The sequence below is a fragment of the Erinaceus europaeus genome, chromosome 12 (assembly GCF_950295315.1).
Source record: "Erinaceus europaeus chromosome 12, mEriEur2.1, whole genome shotgun sequence".
Lineage (NCBI taxonomy): Eukaryota > Metazoa > Chordata > Mammalia > Eulipotyphla > Erinaceidae > Erinaceus > Erinaceus europaeus.
Window position 1 is genome coordinate 54,920,580 of NC_080173.1, and position 18,514 is coordinate 54,939,093.

General features: G+C 48.9%; 2 protein-coding genes across 6 annotated transcripts; both read left to right on the plus strand.

Moving 5' to 3' along the window:
- The first annotated feature begins 716 nt into the window (after positions 1–716).
- Positions 717–6,118, plus strand: TMEM92 (transmembrane protein 92). Of its 5 annotated transcripts, none has more exons than XM_060203695.1 (5): positions 717–928; positions 4,136–4,161; positions 4,850–4,924; positions 5,039–5,270; positions 5,510–6,118. In XM_060203695.1, exons 1-5 carry the CDS (start codon positions 860–862, stop codon positions 5,621–5,623), a joined length of 516 nt encoding a protein of 171 aa, XP_060059678.1. In that variant the 5' UTR covers positions 717–859; the 3' UTR covers positions 5,624–6,118. The 5 variants fall into 5 exon arrangements, with proteins under 5 accessions (XP_060059678.1, XP_007525704.1, XP_060059679.1 ...); XM_007525642.3 differs by having other exon boundaries at positions 728–928; positions 5,063–5,270; XM_060203696.1 differs by lacking the exon at positions 717–928 and adding an exon at positions 1,178–1,289.
- A 10,727-nt stretch (positions 6,119–16,845) lies between these two features.
- Positions 16,846–17,251, plus strand: LOC103115797 (large ribosomal subunit protein uL29-like). The gene is given in 2 exon segments (XM_060202438.1): positions 16,846–17,000; positions 17,002–17,251. Coding segments are annotated over 2 exon segments (327 nt in total). The 5' UTR covers positions 16,846–16,890; the 3' UTR covers positions 17,219–17,251.
- The last annotated feature ends 1,263 nt before the right edge of the window (positions 17,252–18,514 follow it).

Below are 18,514 nucleotides of genomic sequence, written 5' to 3' on the forward strand. Positions count from 1 at the left end.
AGAGCCTCAGGCATGAGAATCTCTTTGTACAATTATTAAGCTGTCTCCCCTGCCCCATGATGATGACAATAAAGACGATGACTTGTGTTTTTATTGCCACCAGTGTTATCTCTCAGGCTTGGTGCCGGCACTACAAATCCACTCTCTCTCTCCTCCTCCTCTGCTTCCTCCTCCACTTTCTCCTTTTCTTTCTATTTTATGTGACAAGCCAGAGAGAAGCTGAAAGGGAAGAGGAGATAGAGACAGAGAATGATAGACATCTGCAGACCTGGGAAGATAGACATCTTCACGACTGGGAAGTGTCGCCCCTGTAGGTGGGAAGTGGGGGGGGTGAGTGGGGAGGGCTTGATCTTTGTCCTTGCACATGCTAACTTGTGCTCAACCCGGTGCGCCACCACCCGGCCCCTTATTTTTTTATTTTTTATTTTATTGTTATTTACCAGAGCTCTGGTTTATGGTGGTGCGAAGGATTGAACCTGGGACTTTAGAACCTCAAGCATGAGAGTCTCTTTGCATAACTATTATGCTATCTACCCCCGCCCTGTAAAAATATTTTTATTTACATTTTTTTCCTCAGCTCTGCCCCCCCACCCCCCGGAAGCCGGAGTTCCCACAGTCAGAGAGGGGCCACCACACCTCACCCAGACCCACCCACCCTGGGTCTCTTTTACCTCGCAATTCCCAAAGCCTAACCGCAACTCTGCCCCTCCCTGCCCCAAGGACTGCCCCTGCCGGGTACCTTCGTCCCGCCCCAGCCCCAAGGTGGGGCCCCATAGGTGGAGAGACGTGGGAGAGGTCCCGGCCCCGCCTCTCCCCTCCTTCCCGGACACGCGGAAGCGGGTTGACCCCCCATACTAGGATGTCTGACGCCTGGGTCGCCGGCCTTCTGCCTCCTTTGCTGCTTGGCCTGCTGGCCAGACTCCCACAGGTGAGCGCTGGGGGCCCCGGCTGGGGCGCCTTCGGGACCCTGAGCTGAGTGAGGGTCGGGGGCCTGCCTCTGGAGCCGGGCCACCACCTTCCATTGTCAGGGCTTCCTCGTGACCACATGCGGCTAGCGACTTCCTTTCTCTTTTGGGGTGGAGGTAGGGGCCGCATTGGGAGGCCTTCGAGGTTCTGGGTTCCTTCAGCAGGACTGGAGTGAACCCAGCGCCTCTGTGTGAGTGGGGACTTTGACCCTTTATCAGCCTTGGCCTTTCCTACTCGCTCCTATCTGCAGCGGCAGAATGCCGGGCTTGAAGCCTAGAAGCCGGGCTAGTCTGCCTCCCCCTGCTTGGTACCTGCAGTGCTGGGTGAGCTTGGGGAAAATCCGAGCCCTCTCTGGGGCTGTTTCTCTGCTTGTCTTAAGAAAGAAGTTGTTCCCTGTGAGGTGAAAAGAGTTGTTTTTGCTGCCTGACCCCAGGCTGGGGTGGACTCTGGATTCTGATGTTCTGGGCCAGGGGTAACCCTCTCTGCCTCCCACTTAAACTCTAAAAGTGATGGATGATTTTGTGTGTGTGTGTGTGTGTGTGTGTGTGTGTGTGTGTGTATGAGTAGGGAGGGGGCTGCCTGGGGATGAGAAATTATCCTGGAAACAGATATGGATCTAGAACATGGATTTTTAACTACATTTAAAGAATCCCAGGGCAGCTCCAGTCTGCTCCTCAGGATAGGGTATGTTCACATGACCGTGTTGACTTCCAGAATGTTCTGTCCCTGGAGCTCTGGTCCTCAATCACTGTGCCATCTGCCTGTGTCAGCACTAACTGGGCTGAGCATCCTCTGTTTCCTCCCAGCTCCAGGGCACCGGAGTTAATGCCCTCAGTTCACACATAAGTAAGCTGATTGTCTCCAAAATCCCCCCCACACACACACTGGGTAAAACTCAGACTCTAAATTACATTAGGATGGGGGTGGTGAAAATATGGAGAGGAACTCTGACCCCCCTAAACAGAAACTCATGCCTCTACTTAGTTATTTATGCAAAGTGAGAGAGAACCAGAGCATCCCTCTGGCACATGCAATGCTGAAGATCGCACCCAGTACTTTAGCCATTGGGCCACCTCCTGGGCTGGACAGCACCTAACTATTTATTTATTGCCTCCAGGGTTATACCTGGCAGCCATTTTTTCCATTTTATTGAATAGAACAGAGAGAAATTTGAGAGAGGAAGGGAGATAGAGAGGGAGAGAGAAAGATACCTCAGACTTGCTTTGCCACTTATTTTTTTTAGATCTTTCTTTTAAAATATTTATTCCCTTTTTAATTTTTTTATTATTTATTTTACCTTTTGTTGCCTTTGTTGTTTTATTGTTGTAGTTATTATTGTTGTTACAGATGTCGTCATTGTTGGATAGGACAGAGAAATGGAGAGAGGAGGGGAAGACAGAGAGGGGGAGAGAAAGATAGACACCTACAGACCTGCTTCACCACTTGTGAAGCAACATCCCTGCAGAGAGGAATCGGGGGCTGGAACCAGTATACTTACGCAGGTCCTTGTGCTTTGTGACACCTGCGCTTGACCCTCTGCGCTACCGCCCGACCCCTGCTTTGCCACTTATGAATCATCCTCCTGCAGGTGGGGAGCCGAGGACTCGAACCAAGATCATTGTGCGGGCCCTTGTGCTTACTACTATATGCACTTAACTGGGTGTGCCACCGCCTGGCCCCAACCAATTTATTAAACCTGTTCTTAGCTAGCCTTCTTAGTTGGGAGCCGAGAGACAGAGAGAGAGACAGAGAGAGAGAGAGAGAAGAGGTTCAGAGTCCACCCACAGTATTGCAGTCTGAGGGAGAAGGGGATTCCTAAATGCCTTAGTCTGTCTCTATGGCTGCAGATGTCCCTATAAGCTCTTAGGGCAACCTGCAAGGGTTCCTTCCTGCTTCCTCCCCCTACCTGCCTCAGGCCTCACAGGCTGTGCTCACAGGGGAGTGAGTACAGAAAAGGGCAATCATCATATTATTGGCTATTACTGGTATTGGTATGACTGGTATCACTGGTAATTGTTTTGTTGTATAGGATTTTAAGTGAAGGTATAAAGGTATGCTGGCTTTACCAAAGCTAATGTCTTGTTCTTGAGCCTTGGGGGTTTGACCCCCAGAGGTTGAGAGTGGGGTGGGGTGGGGAGCGTGGGAGCCTTTTCACCTTTTGGCACCTGTCTTCCTCCCCTCAAGCCCCACCCCCTCAGTCTGGGAGCAGGTGATTCAGGAATGCTCTTTCATCCATTCTGCCAATAGTGTGACTTTTCAGTTTGCAGCAGTGATGAAAACAGACAAAAATGTCTGCCCCCAGGGAGTTTACCTTCTATAAAGAGATAATAGCTCCACAGAGTAAAAAAAAAAAAACAAGCTTGTAGCTGACAAGAGTGACGCAGAAAAGTTCTGCACTATGAGGAGAAGGGGGGTGTTTGAGGGGAGCAGAGGTAATTCAGACAGGGAGGTGTTGACACCAACTGTGGGGAGCAAAGGGCATATAGTTAAAGAATGTCCCCAGCAAGGCTTAAACACGTCATGGCTATTAATCAGTTGACATTCTGTGACAATACCCCAAATGCCTCACACAATCAGTGCAGGGCAGGCAAGGACAGGAGGGCGGGCTCCAGAAAGGAGGGTCTAGAAGGATTGTCTAGAACAAGGAACCCCTGAGGCAAGGATCTAAAGGGTGAATGGGAGTTCAGCAGACCATAAAGGCATAGAGAAGAGAACCTGCCCCAGCACGCAGTGTGAACCAATGGGTGTGTGTGTGTGTGTGTGTGTGTGTGTGTGTGTGTGTGTGTGTGTGAATGCGGGGCCACTTCGGGAACCTCCAGGTGATCCCTGCTGCAGGAAAGGAACTTGCTTGCATGTGGGGATTGACTCACAAAGGGAGGAAGAGAGTTGCTGATGTCCTGGACTTCAGCTTAGAGGGAGATGGGATGGGCTGGCGGTGGGCAGGAGCCTGAGGGTAAGTGAGGAGAGAGGCAGAGCTGGGGCTGCTGGGTGTCAGTGGAGGTTCCAGATGTGGATGGGGGCAGGCAGTGGGGAGCGCCAAGGTCAAATGAGGTGGGATGCAGGCTTGGAGAAGATGCTGGCCCCTTGGGCACCCTCAGGCTGCTAATATCCAGGTATATTTCTGCTTCTCTCTCTCTCTCCCCTGACCTGTGCCTCTTTTCTTCCACAGGCTGCAGCCATTTGCGGGACCATCTTGTAAGTCTAGGATTTAGGGGCTTTTACTTCCAATCTGGGGAGACACCTGAATCTTGGCCTCACCTGTCTTCATGAGATGGGGAAAGGGGAGCACTTTACCCATCATCCACTCATCCCCTCCCACCAGGAGCCCAACCCCCATCAGCTAGGCCACAGGTGGTTTCCATCTGGTCCATCTTGCTGCAGTCTCAGGCCGCCTCCCCTCTGGAGGTCCCTGGGCATGGGGTGGTCAGCCGAACACACCTCCATGTGTAAGTAAGTGCCCAGAAGTCTAAGGTCAGCGTCAAGGGGTGAGGGCACTGGGCATCCAGTGAGGCCAGAGGTTGTGAGTTTTTCCCTCCTCCCCCTCCTCCCTTGCCTCCTTCTTTGGCACATGCAAGGGCTTCTGGAGAGAGCTCCCCACACCCCATGCCCCTCTTTCTACAGTGATACTGTAGCCACTGCACCTGCCCAGAGAGGCTGTGCCCATTGTATAGATGGGGATTAGGGTCTCTCAGGGAGCAAAACTGTCACAAGATTCCAGGTGGGCAGTGAGATGAGTCTGGAGCTCGGGCTGGGGCTTTGTCACCGAGCCCCGGAGGGCACTGCGGGCACATCCCCACCTTGAGCACTGGGTGCACACAGAGTAGCTGGGGTCCATTTGTTGCTCCACCTTGGAACCAACGGTCTGCTTCTGCCCCCACCCCAGAACCTGCCCCAAAGGCTTCAAATGCTGTGACAACATCTGCTGCCAAGAGTATGAGGTCTTCTCTGGTCCCTTTAGGTGAGCCCAGGCCAGCCCCTCACTCCAGGTCCAGTGCTCCAAGGGTGGACTCCTCACATGGGGGGTGGGTGCCTGTGTGGGGAGGGTGGGGGCATGGGGTGTCTGTGGTCTCAGAGCCGCAGGTACTTTTCCCGGCAGGATCTTCGTCATCGTCTTCCTCATCCTTCTCCCTTTCGTGTGCATCTGCGGCCTGATCAAGCGCTTCTGTCGCAGCTGCGGAGAGCCAGAGCAGGACCCTGTGGAGGAGTTCAGGGGGCCCATGGAGACGTCCTCGTCACCCCCCATGGCAAGGGCACCCCCCGTGGCCACAGCACCCATCCTGGAGCCCCCTCCTCCCTACAGTGAGGTACATGTGCACACACACACACACACACACACACACACACACACACACACACACACCCCGCTCGATACCCTACCAGCCAGCTGTACCTTTTGGTGTCATGGGGATGATCGGCATGGAGTCTCCTTGTACCTAGCATCTGGTCCCAAGAGAGGGCCTGGGACACAGCACTGGGTCACCCCTTGCCCTGGGTGGCAGTGCCAGGCCCTCAGAAGACTCTGCAAACCCTCTTTTCCCTGCAGATTGTCCAGAAGCCGTTCCCTGGACTGCCCTCCATGGAGCCACCCCCTCCTTACAGCTTCATGTCTGAAGAACCTACTGGGGCAGACAGGGGCATCGACAACCCTGCCTTCTGAGCCTGCGCCTGCCTGGAATCCTGCCTCCAACCACCTACTCCCGGTGCTCCCCGTGGCCCTCCTCCCTCAGAGAGTCATCCTGCCCACCTCACCCACCCTCCTTGGATTTAACTTATTGCTTTGCCTGCCCTTGTCACACCAGCAGCTTCCTTTGTCCCAAGGACTGAACTGGGGTGACAGTGTGCACCCTCTACCCAAGTCAGGGGTTACCAAGAGGAAAATGTCAACAGTTGGGAGTGTCCCAAGGTGGAAGAAGCAGCTGTGCAGACTGGAGAGAGCCCTCCTGCCCCCCCCCACCACCACACACCCCTCACCCCCATTTCTGAACTGGACAGCCAGCACTGAGCTATTTGGGGGGAAACACTTCTATTCCATGGGAGATTGAAGACGATGTCCTCAGAGCACTTCCGTAATTCTGCCTGAGTAGAGAAGACCTGCCTTTCCCCCTTCCTCTGACATGAGTACTCAGTAAATTGTAATGGGCTGTTGCTGAAAGTCAGCCCTCTGACTGTGAGGAGATGAGCTCAAACAAATGCCACAAGAGGACTGGGTGGGGTGGGTCACTATATTCCCAGCGGAACCTACCCTTGATGAACCCTCCAGGGCTGCATTGACCTGGAAGAACTGTCCATTCATGAGTCACCCTCTGGGTGAGGCTGTTTACAGCTGCTTTGACCTTCTGCTCCTGAGGTCTCTGGGTGCTAAAGAGCATGACTAGGAGCTGGGCAGGGGTGGGGTGGCCTGGCCAGGAATTTGCTGCTTGCACCTGCCTGCCTCAACTTTCCAGCAGACAGAGCTCAGCATCCTGGCCCTCACCCTGGGAGGGGTGGGGAGGTGGGGGGTGGTGGTGGTTGGCCATCTGTGAGCCCCTGGTGGCATTGAGTCTCTGTGGGAGGGAGAGGGGAGTGAGGATCCACCCTTCTCCCCCAACACTCCACCCCCTCTGCTATCCCTAAGAGGAGAGAAGCAGTCACCACCGAAGGACAGGAGATAGTCCCTGTGGGATCCTGCAGCAGAGCTCAGAGTTGGGAGGCTGGCATGGGACACACAAGAGAGATCCCTGGCCAAGTGTTCAGGCCCAGCTGGGCTCCCTGCAGCCTGTGGACCCCACCCTTCTCCCACCTGTACCTGGCATGGCAGCAGGGCTGGCCTAGGCTCCTGGGTGGATCAAAAGTAGCACTGATTTACTGTCCTGGTGGGACTTCTCCTACCCACAGTGACACCCATCTGTGTAGCATCGGGACCCAGGCAGGGATGAGGAGGTGGTACCACCAGTTCCAGAGTTGTTAGCCACAGGGACTGTGGGATTGGGGGCTCCTGCCCCCAGAGGGAGACCGGTAACTAGTGCTTCATAGAGGCAGTGCTGGCGGCAGGGGGTGTGGGTGGAGGTGAGGGTTGAGTCCAACCATGGCCACAGGAAGTCTGGCTACAGAGATTGATGGGCAGGGCTGTGTAGAAGGAAGCTGTGTGAGTGCTTTATGCAACTAGAGAAGTCCTGGAGCTGAGCTGACCCTAAGTGGTCAGTGTCCCCCAGCCCCAGTGGGAGGAAGTTAAGCAAAGGGCTTGTAGGCTGGAGGAGGAAGCAACCCTCAGACAGGGCCTGGATGCTGTTTTCTTTCATGGAAAAGAATTTGGGCCTCCAGTCCCACCCATCCTGAAGGAAAATGGTCCTTTGGAAACCCCCGACTTCTTGGCCCTGGTGCCAGAAATGACTGGTTCTGTGGCTCTCTATCTGCTATGGAGGAGAGCAAGCAATGTGACCTTCCTGAAGGGCAGTCTGGTGCTACCTATTCATGCCCTAAGCACTTACAACACTCCCACGAGGCTTCCTACTAGCTAGCATTTTTAGTTTTTAAAAGATGTGTATTTCATGTAAGAGAGAAGCCACAGCACCACTCTATACATGTGCGAATATTGAACCAAGAGCTTCGGGCATTCAAGCCCTGTGCTCTACCAGCTGAGCAGTTTTCCCCACCACACCATTAATGTTACAGATGCAGGTGACCCAACAGTTGCATTTCTAGGAATAATCCTTTGGGCATGGATATCCACTCAAAAGTATTCATGGAGAAGTCACTACAGCATTGTAGCTGAGGGGTGAGTGAAAATTACCATGTGTGTTGAACCCATGTGTGTTAAAAATACTAGGGCTGGGAGAGAGTACAGGTCCTGGAACAGGATGACAGAGGACCTAGTGGGGGTTGTATTGTTATGTGGAAAAGTGAGAAATGTTATGCATGAACATATTATGTTTACTGTCAAATGTAAAACATTAATCCCCTAGTAAAGGAAAAAATAAAAAATCAAAAATAATAATAATTATGTGGCTGGGGAGATAGCATAGCGGTTTATGCAACAGACTGGTTAATCACCACCACCAGCAGCAGCCAGATCTAAGTATTGCACTGGTGAAAAAGAAAAAATAAATGCAAAGGGTCTCAAGCACTGAACTGATACCATGTCCATTATTTTTTACAGAGAAAAGGCAAGGTACAGTAGCCTATGATTTCAATTTGTAAATATATGTTCTACAATATCTTGTCATGTGCCCCCCTTTTTTTTTATTTAAGAAAGGAGACATTAACAAAACCATGGGATAAGAGGGGTACAGTTCCACACAATTCCCACCACCTGATCTCCATATCCCATCCCCTCCCCTGATAGCTTTCCCATTCTCTATCGCTCTGGGAGTATGGACCCAGGGTCATTGTGGGAGGCAGAAGGTGGAAGGTCTGGCTTCTATAATTGCTTCCCCGCCGAACATGGGCGTTGACTGGTCGATCCATACTCCCAGTCTGCCTCTCTCTTTCCCTAGTAGCGTGGGGCTCTGGGGAAGTGGAGCTCCAGTACATATTGATGGGGTCATCTGTCCAGGGAAGTCTGGTCGGTGTCATGCTGGTATCCGGAACCTGGTGGCTGAAAAGAGAGTTAACATACAAAGCCAAACAAATTGTTGAACAACCATGGACCCAAAGGTTGGAATAGTGGAGAGGAAGTGTTAGGGGGGTATTCCCTGCAGGCTCTTGTGTACTTCAGCTTTCAGGTATATATTTTTCCCTAGTTTATGGGCACGTGTGAACATATGCTCTATCTCAGGGGACCTGGACTATATCTAGGTTTGGGGACTTTATTGGGGAGTGGAACACCTGGAATGGAATTAGAGATACTATGAAAGGAAAGGGCTCACCCGAGTAATGAAGCTGAAGGGTTGTCATTCCACACCTGAAGTCTCTGGACACAGTCTGAAGTGAAGCATGCTGGGGTGGCGTTGATTGGGTTGTGATCCGAGGATGCAATATTATTTGATTTGAATTGAGAGAAGCATGCAGGAAAGTGGGCCCCACCCTAAGGTTCCAGGACTGGGGGAAATATAGGCTCTATAGTGGAAATGTGAGGTTCCTGCTGTCTTAGGGTTCAAGAAGACAATGGATAGTTATTGTTATCATCACATTATTTGGTGATTGGGTTAACTTTGAGAAGTCCCTTTGTTAGGTTTTGGGGTATAATACCCAGCATCTTGTATATAGCTGTGCTACCAGTTGCTTCTCTTCTCCCTGGTCTAGGCTTTTGAGAGAGTCAACATATCAAAGACAGCCTACGTACTAAAAAGACTCTGTGTTTTAAGAAGTTCTAGACATATGATCAATTTTTCCCCTCTCATTAATTAAATAGTGGTTTATATGTCTACACTTTAATAGGAGTGTACATAAACATTCCCACCACCAAAAGACTGTGTCCCATCCCAACCACCACCACCCCCGCCCCTCCCCCACAGTGCTGGGAAGCCCAATGGCCACCCTCCCCTTCACCACAGGGTTTTTACTTTGGTGCCCTGCTCTCGATTTAATCAGATCCTGCTTTTAGTTTTCCTTTCTATTCTTCTTTCTCAACTTCTGTTGATGAGTGGAATCATCCCATACTCATCTTTATCTTTCTGGCTTAGCTGACTTAACATAATTCCTTCTAGCTCTGTCCAAGATGGGTCAGATAAGGTGGGTTCATTGTTCTTAATAGCTGCATAGTCTTGTGCCCTTTTGTAAATGTACAGTCAGCATCTTGAGATCTCGGCAAGCCATGCCACATGCCAGGTACCGTGGTGATGCCCACAGATTCTACCCCGTGGCTTCTGTGTGGGGGAGGCTGTAACCTCTAGGCTTCCGGTTTTACTGACAGTTGCCTAAGGATGAAATTGCTTAGCAACATGTTTCTCCAAACACCTCCCTATCATTAGGTGACACCTGACCTTGTAGAAAATCTCTAGAGGGTTATGAAACCACACTCCCCACGATGTTGGCACTCTGGGGTGAAGAAGGTACAGAGTCAGCCAACTGGAAGCCAATTTTTGTTTCTTTTCTTGATTTGTTTTGTAAACTTGCATTTTTTTTTTAATTGCCACCAGGGTTATCACTGGGGCTCAGAGCAGACACTACGAATCCACAGCTCCTGGCAGCCATTTTTTTTTTCCCTTTTTTTCTCTTTCTGTTTCATTTTTACTTGACAGGACAGAGAGAAAATGAGAGGGAAAGGGAGATAGAGAGAGAAGAAGAAAGATAGACACCTGTAGACCTGCTTCACCGCTCATGAAGTGTCCTCCCTGCAGGTGGGGGTGGGGGCTCGAATCTGGTTCCTTGTGCACGGTGATATGTGCACTTAAATGGGCGTGCCACCACCCAGCCCCTGCATTTGTGTTTCTATGAGGAAACACTGCTTTCCCAAACTGAAAAGGGAATTTCTCTGAGGAAAATATAGTCAGCATATGAAGTCTCACCTTGTAAACTTTAATCAGCAGCAATTTATGTTATCAGTCCTGCTATGAGGAAGAAGCTGGAAGGATTCAAACAAGTGGCATACACATGACATGTGTGGGACCCAGGGCCCAGTGGACACAGGAGAACCTGGAAACTCTCAGATACGGGAGGAACATGAGATGCCCATAAGCCAGAACTGCACTGTTGAGGGCCACTCCATACAGACTGGAGGAGAGAGACAGCAGGCTGATGTCCGGCTGGGTGGCTGCCAGAAGGAGCAATTTCAGTGACTAAGAATTTATCTTTTGTCCTTGGTGGCAGTTCAAACCTAATGAATAAATGAACAACAGGATCACTTGAATGAATGAATTATTGAGTGAATGAATGAATGAGTGTAAAGATCAGACACTTATAAAACACACAGTCTGGTTAACTCAAGAAGAGGCTGGCTCTACATGGCTGTAGACTTGAATTTCTTTTTTTTTTTTTTGCCCCCAGGGTTATTGCTGGGGGCTGGGTGCCTGCATTACAAATCCGCTGCTCCTGGTGGCCATTTTTTCCTGGTTTTTATTAGATAGACAGAGAAATAGAGAGGGGGAGAGAAAGATAGACACTTGCAGACCTGCTTCACTTGTGAATCGACCTCCCTGCATGTGGAGAGCTGGAGGCTCGAACTAGGATCCTTGCACATATCCTCGCTCTTCAGGCTATGTGTGCTTAACCCAGTGCACCACCACCTGACACTCCCTACCAGACTTGAATTTCTGTCTGCAGTTTCTTCCTATGGGAATGATGGGTACAGGAAAAGTTATGATCTTGGAATGAAGAGAAAGGAATGTTGCTGTAGGAAGTTGGGGGCAGTGGGGTGGTGGTGGTGGTGGTAGCTTCAACTAGAACCTTAACTCATCCTGGGACAGATTCAGAAGTCCAGCTTCCTGCATTCTGATTTCTGTATCCAAATAGCTTCAGGTCTGAATTTCCCCTTATGTATAATTGAGAAGGTCACCCCTTCCAGCTCTTGTAGGATATGGTTCTCTGCCTCCCACGTTGGGATGAGTCAAGGAACAGAGGATTCAGAGAACTTCCTTGTCTCCATTAGCAGTTTCTCTTCATCTCAACCACACATAGATGGGCAGGGTCGATTCTGTTGTTTCTGATATCTTCAAATCTATCTCCTGAACATCACCTCCTCAACCCAGGTACCATATTAGTCTCATGTCTTCAATCGTCTGGGTCCGAAGAGACCCCCAGCCACCGAACTTAGTCCCTCTGTAAAGCCGTCCACACTGCCCTCTTCTCCGCCCAACCTTATAACTACCCTGCGTCCTACTCTTTCCCCACTCCTCATTCTCACCTGGAAAAAAGGTCCCAAACTCCAGATGAACCCAACTATTCTTCCTCTCTGTGGAACCAGGGCCTTGCACATGCACAATGTCACTGCTCTGGGCCATTTTTCATCCAGATCGAGAAGTGCAGAGAGAAATAGAGCTTGAACTACTCAACACAAAAGCTTCCTCCCTGCCATCGCACCTCCCATGCAGTGCTGGGGCTCAACCCTGAGCTCTTCCCTCTCTCTCACCCCAAACCCAGTCCTTCCCATGCTGTTCCAATATAAATAGATGGCGCCAGCCAAAGAAATTGAACTATTCTGACTCCTCTTCCCATCATCCTGCTTTCCAGACAGAGCCATGTCCTCTTTTCACCAGTTCACCAATTCAGTCCTATACCAAGCCACTTGGTCAATCCAACCAGAGTTATTCTGCTGATACCTTGCCTCACTGGTGCCTCCATGTTGTCCCCTACAGTTCACCCCACACACTGCATGCAGGGAGAGCTTTCTAAAACTTTGCTAAAGCAAATCCCTCTTCTGCTGAAAAAAATCTCTGATGCGTGTCCATTTCTCTGATCTTGACCTAAAGGACTGGAAAGAGTAGCCCCTTTTGTTTCCTCCCTCATCAGCTCTCACTCCCCACCCCTTCTTGCTACACCCCCCACTGTGCTTTGATTGACCCAAATTAACCCATTCAGGACCTTTGATGGCTTTTCTGTTTGGGATGGCTCCACCTCAGTTGTCCCCAGAACTTCACTTGGCCAACATGTTTTATTCAATATGTCATTCTGCTTTCCCTTCTGTGTCCTCAAGGAAGCCCCCCCCCCCATCACCCTGTTGACAGAACCTCAATAGTCCCACTTGAAGATTTATTTGCTGTCTTCTGGGCAGTGATGAGCAGGGAACCTGAGACAATAAGGCAACATGCAGCAGTGTTTATAGAAATCTTATTAGAATAAACAACCTAAAGAATACTAAGAGACAGATGGACAGTATAAACACCTGCCTTGAAAGTGAAACAGGGAAGGAGACATATCACCAAAGAATAAACCATCTGCCCACTTTTTAAAAAATATTTATTTCCTTTTTGTTGTCCTTGTTTTTATTATTGTTGTAATTATTGTTGTTATTGATGTTGTCATTGTTGGATAGAACAGAGAGAAATGGAGAGAGGAGGAGAAGACAGAGAGGAGGGGAAGACAGACAGGGAAAGAGAAAGATAGACACCTGCAGACCTGCTTCACCACCTGTTAAGTGAACTCCCTGCAGGTGGGGAGCCGGGGGCTCGAACCGGGATCCTTATGCTGGTCCTTGAGCTTTGTGCCACGTGCGCTTAACCCACTGCGCTACCGCCCAACTCCCCATCTGCCCACTTTTAGGGCAGATTATATACCTTCCAGTTGAGATTGGGTTCTGTTGGGTAAACAGAGGCAGGAGATTGGGGCCTTCTGTCTTATTCAGTCACCAGGTATGGAGCCTTGTCTATTGGTATTCTTATCTAGAATGGCTAGCAGCTAGCCACTGCACTTGCAAATGTCTTAAACTCTAAGGGCTGGGGCGGTGTGTGTGTGTGTGGGGGGGGGGGATCTTCTGCCCTAACTCTGGGACTGATTATTTCATCAGCCTGGCCAAAAAAGGCATATTTATAATTGTATGCCACAGAACTGCTTTATATAGAATCCTACTTCATTTTCCTTACAGCATGAGCCAGTGCTGAGAGCCACCCTCTCTACTCACATGCATGTATGCTTATGGTCTGTTTCTCCTGCCTGTGTGCAAACTCCTTAGGAACAGTATCCACCACGTGTGTGGCCTGTCCAGAGTCAAGGGCAGTGCTCAGTATGCAGGAGGCATTACTCTGTATAGACCACTCACCAAGGATAGCCACAGTGTCATGACCACATTTTTTTTAAAGAATGCTTTTATTTGTTTATCTAATTAGTGGGAGAAAGCAGTTAGAGGATGAGAGCACTGCTCTGTCCCATGTAAACCTGCCCCCCCACCCCCCCCACACACAGAGCTTCTGGGCTCCTACTTGCTGAGCCACCAGGTATTTGTTTTCTGTTTTTATTCATGGGAGAGAGAATGAATGAAATAGAGTCCTGCTCTGGCACATGTGGTACCCAGGATGGATCCCCAGGACTTCTATTTACAAGTCCCATGCTTCACTGCTGACCCTCCTCCCCACCCACACTGATATCTGTTTGCTTGTTTGTTTTGCTTTGATTTTAGGATTTCTTTACTTATTCCACACAAGAGAGGGTGACCAGAGCAGTGCTCTGTCATTGTGTGTGCTGCCAGGGCCTCATGTACTCTAGGTCTGTGCTCCACCCCTGAGCCACCCCTCCACCCCCAGCCAGTCATGATCACCTTGAACTCAAAGTCCTGTGAGAAAAGCAGCCAGAACAGGAGAGTCTCACACCCTGAAAACACCTGCAGGAACATCTGTCTGATGTCAGGCCCTTATCCAGAAGGAACTGTTGTGCTCTTCCCCATCCTCTTTCCTCCCTCCCTCCCTCCCTCCTTCCCTCCCTCCCTCCCTTCGTTCTTTCCTTCCTTTCTTCTACTAAATATTAAGTGAGCACCTATCATGTGTGAGTCACTGTTCCAGGGCCTATGGACGCCATCCTGCTGCATGGAAAACAGACACAAATCAAGCCATTTAACTGTCAATGTGGGCTCACCGTGGACCAAATGCTGAGAAGAAAAAATACATGGTAGGGCAACTGTATTGTCATGAATGCAGCCCAGGTTCAAGCCCCAGCAGCACCACAGGGAGGTGCTATGGTAATGGAGGACAATCCAGTTCTGAGGTCTGTCTACCTATCTCTCTCAATGGAAAAGTGGCCTGGAGCAGTGAAATCATGCATGCATGAGGCCCTGACCACACACAGTACTCACAGCCACCTTATGATTATTTAAAGTAGTGTTTCATTACTTAAAGTAGTGTTTATTTCACCATGAAACCTCGTTAAAATATACAGATACACATAAATATAAAATTACATATAAGCGCATATGGCGCAAAGCGCCAAGGGCTGGCATAAGGATCCCGGTTAGAGCCCCCGGCTCCTCACCTGCAGGAGGTCACTTTGCAAGCTGTAAAGTAGGTCTGCAGGTTTCTTTCCTCCTCTCTCTCTTCTCCTCCTCTCTCCATTTCTCTCTGTCCTATCCAACAACAATGACATCAATATCAACTACAACAAGCACAACGACAAGGGCAACAAAATGGGAAAAATGGCCTCCAGGAGCAGTAGATTTGTAGTGCAGGCACTGAGCCCCAGCAATAACCCTGGAAGCAAAAAAAAAAAAAAAAAAAAAATACATATATCAGGATAGCAGAGGACCTAGTGTGGAAAACAGAAATGTTATGCATGTACAAACTATTGTATTTACTGTTGACTGTAAAACATTAATCCCCCAATAAAGAAACTTAAATATATTAATATATATACACATATATATAATTACCACCAGGGTTATTGCTGGGGCTTGATGTGACAAATCTATCACCCTTGGTGGCCATTTTTTTTCTTCTCTCTCTTTCAGCAGGACAGAGAAAAATTAAGAGGGTGGGGGGAGATAGAAAGACAAACAGACTACCAAATAATGTGATAATAACATTAACTATCCATTGTCTTCTTGAACCCTAAGACAGCAGGAACCTCACATCTCCACTATAGAGCCTATATTTCCCCCAGTCGTGGAACCTTAGGATAGGGCCCACTTTCCCGTATGCCTCTCCCAATCCATATCAAATAATATTGCATCTGCCGATTGCAACCTAATCAACGCAACGATTGCCACCTCAACATGCTTCATCTCAGACTGTGTCCAGAGACTTCAAGTGTGGAATGACAACCCTTCAGCTTCATTACTCGGGTGAGACCTTTCCTTTCATAGTATACTCTAATTCCATCCCAGGTGGTTCACTTTCTAACAAAGTCCCAAAACCTCGATATACACCAGGTTCTGTGAGAGAGAGCATATGTTCACATGTATCCATAAACTAGTGCAAAATATATACCTGAAAGCAGAAGTACACTAGAGTTTGCAGTGAGTACCCCCCAACACTTCCTCTCCACTATTCCAACCTTTGGGTCTATGATTGCTCAACAATTTGTTTGGCTTTGTATGTTAACTCTCTTTTCAGCCACCAGGTTCCAGATGCCATCAGGATGCTGGCCAGGCTTCCCTGGACTGAAGACCCCACCAGTGTGTCCTGGAGCTCCGCTTCCCCAGAGACCCACCCTACCAGGGAAAGAAAGAAGCAGACTGGGAGTATGGACTGACCAGTCAACGTCCATGTTCAGCGGGGAAGCAATTACAGAAGCCAGACCTTCTACCTTCTGCAACCCATGCTCTCAGAGGTCCATGCTACCAGAGGGATAGAGAATGGGAAAGCTATCAGGGGAGGGGATGGGATATGGAGATTGGGTGGTGGGAACTGTGTGGAAACTGTCCTACCCTATGGTTTTGTTAATTTATCCTTTCTTAAATAAAAAATAAATAAATGAAAAAAGACAAACAGACATCTGCAGCACTGCTTCACCTGCAGGGTAGATCCTTGCACAGGGTAGCATGTGCACTTAACCAGGTGTGCCAATGTCCAGGCTTAAAATCCCATTTCCCTCCCCATAATCTGTGTAGAGTTTACAGACCCCATCATCCAGTGGGAATATAAGAGAAATGCCTCTGTAGTCCAACCTTGTCTTTTTTAAAAAAAATTTACTCATTTATTTATTTATTTTCCCTTTTGTTGCCCTTGTTGTTTTATTGTTGTAGTGACTATTGTTGTTGGCTAGGACAGAGAGAAATGGAGAAAGGAAGGGAAGACAGAGAGGGGGAGAGAAAGACACCTGCAGACCTGCTTCACCGCCTATGAAGCACCCCCTGCCTCCCCCGCAGGTAGAGAGCCAGGGGCTCGAAACGGGATCTTTACTCTGATCCTTGCACTTTGTGCCACTTGCGCTTAACCCGCTGTGCTACTGCCCGACTCCCAAACCTTGTCTTTTAAAAAAGATCTTATTTATTTACTTATTGTTGTGATGATGGTGATGTAACCTCAGCTCTGGCTTATGATGGTGTTGAGGATTGAACCTGGTACCTCAGATAGAGCCTCAGGTATGGAAGTCTGTTTGCGCTCTTTCCCACGGAGCCAGCCCCAGAGAGCGTCCTCTGAGTGTGGCATGATGGCGAAGATTAAGGCGAGAGACCTAGGTGGGAAGAAGAAGGAGGAGCAGCTGAAGCAGATGAAGGTGGAGCTGTCCCAGCTGCATGTTGCCAAAGTCACGGGCGGCCAAGCTCTCCAAGATCTGAGTAGTTCGCAAAACCATTGCTCAAGTTCTCACTGTCATTAACCAGACACAGAAAGAAAACCTCAGGAAATTCGACAAGGGCAAGAAATACAAGCCTTTGGATCTGCGGCCCAAGAAAACTCGTGCCATGTGTCGCCAGCTCAACAAGCATGAGGAGAACCTCAAGACCAAGAAGCAGCAGAGGAAGGAACGGCAGTAGCCAATGAGAACGTTTGCTGTCAAACCCTAAGCATTCCAGCATCAATAAAACAAACTGTCTGAAGAAAAATAATAAAATAAGAAAGTCTGTTTGCATAGCCACTACTATGTCTCCTCAGCACCCCAATCTTGTGTTATTACAGATGAATCAACAAAAGTCCAGAAAAGCCAGTGACTCATCTAAGGTCACACAGCTGGCAGATCAGAAGGTGCACATAAACCCAGTTCCCCAGAGGTGTGCTGGGTGAGTGTTGGGGTAAAAGCTGATGTGGGTGAGTGTAACCAGAAAGGAGTAGTGGGGGCAACCTTTGTGCGTGATGGGATGGTCTGTGTCTGCATTACCTTGGGAGTCACACAGGCCTGCTGAAAATGATTCAAATTAAGCCAATGTCAATTTTCTGATTGGATACTATACAACCACTGGGGACACCAGCCAGAGGGAACTTGAGATCTCTTTGTATTATCTTTGCAACTTCCTGTGGATCTATGATGACTTAATGACAAGTTTTTGCTTTGTTTTGTTTTTAAATCAGTTTTCCGGTCTAGGAGGTGACTCAGCAGAGTCTTCATTTGTGAGAATCTGGGGTGTGTGTGTGTGTGTGTGTGTGTGTGTGTGTGTGCAACTGTTTGGTGGAATGGTACCTTGATCTAGCTCATAAATAAATAAATAAATAAATAATTTTTTTTTAAAGGGAACCGTTTCCTGCCTCCAGATTCAAGAACTTTTAACATTGTTAAAGTTTATTACATCACATTTCGTTTAGGCTTATGTGCCCAGAGCCCAATACAAAGCTTAGCTGGTTGCTTTTTATAGTTTTTAGTTTATTTAAATGACAGTGATGTGGGTGTAGAAGGCGGCACTTAGCAGCCACTCTGCTGTTGGCTGGTTCTCCCTCCTTCATACCTGACCTTGACTTCCCTGTACCAAGTGACTCCTGCTGAGAGACTCAGAGACATGGGAAGAAGGACCTCAGCTTCAAAAGGACGAGTCTCTCTTTCTTCCTTCTTTCCTCCTTCCTTCCTTCCTTCCTTCCTTCCTTCCTTCCTTCCACCAGGATTATCACTAAGGCTCAGTGCCAGCAGTATGAATCCACTGCTCCCAACAGGCATTTTTCATTTTTTTCTTTCTTCTTTTTTTTTTTTTAATTGGATATGACAGAGAGAAATTGAGAGGGAGGGGATGATAGAGTGGAAGAGAGAAAGAGAGATATCTGCAGACCTTATTCACCAATAGTGAAGCCTCCTCTCTGCTCCCGTCCTTGTATTAACCAGGTACACCACCACCATGCCCCCTTTT

Excerpts from the sequence above, each read along its gene's own strand:
- TMEM92 (XM_060203695.1), top strand. The coding sequence starts at position 860 with ATGTCTGACGCCTGGGTCGCCGGCCTTCTGCCTCCTTTGCTGCTTGGC. Across the intron at positions 929-4,135 it reads TGCTGGCCAGACTCCCACAG|GCTGCAGCCATTTGCGGGAC; the intron begins GTGAGCGCTGGG and ends TTTCTTCCACAG. Across the intron at positions 4,162-4,849 it reads GCCATTTGCGGGACCATCTT|AACCTGCCCCAAAGGCTTCA; the intron begins GTAAGTCTAGGA and ends CCCCCACCCCAG.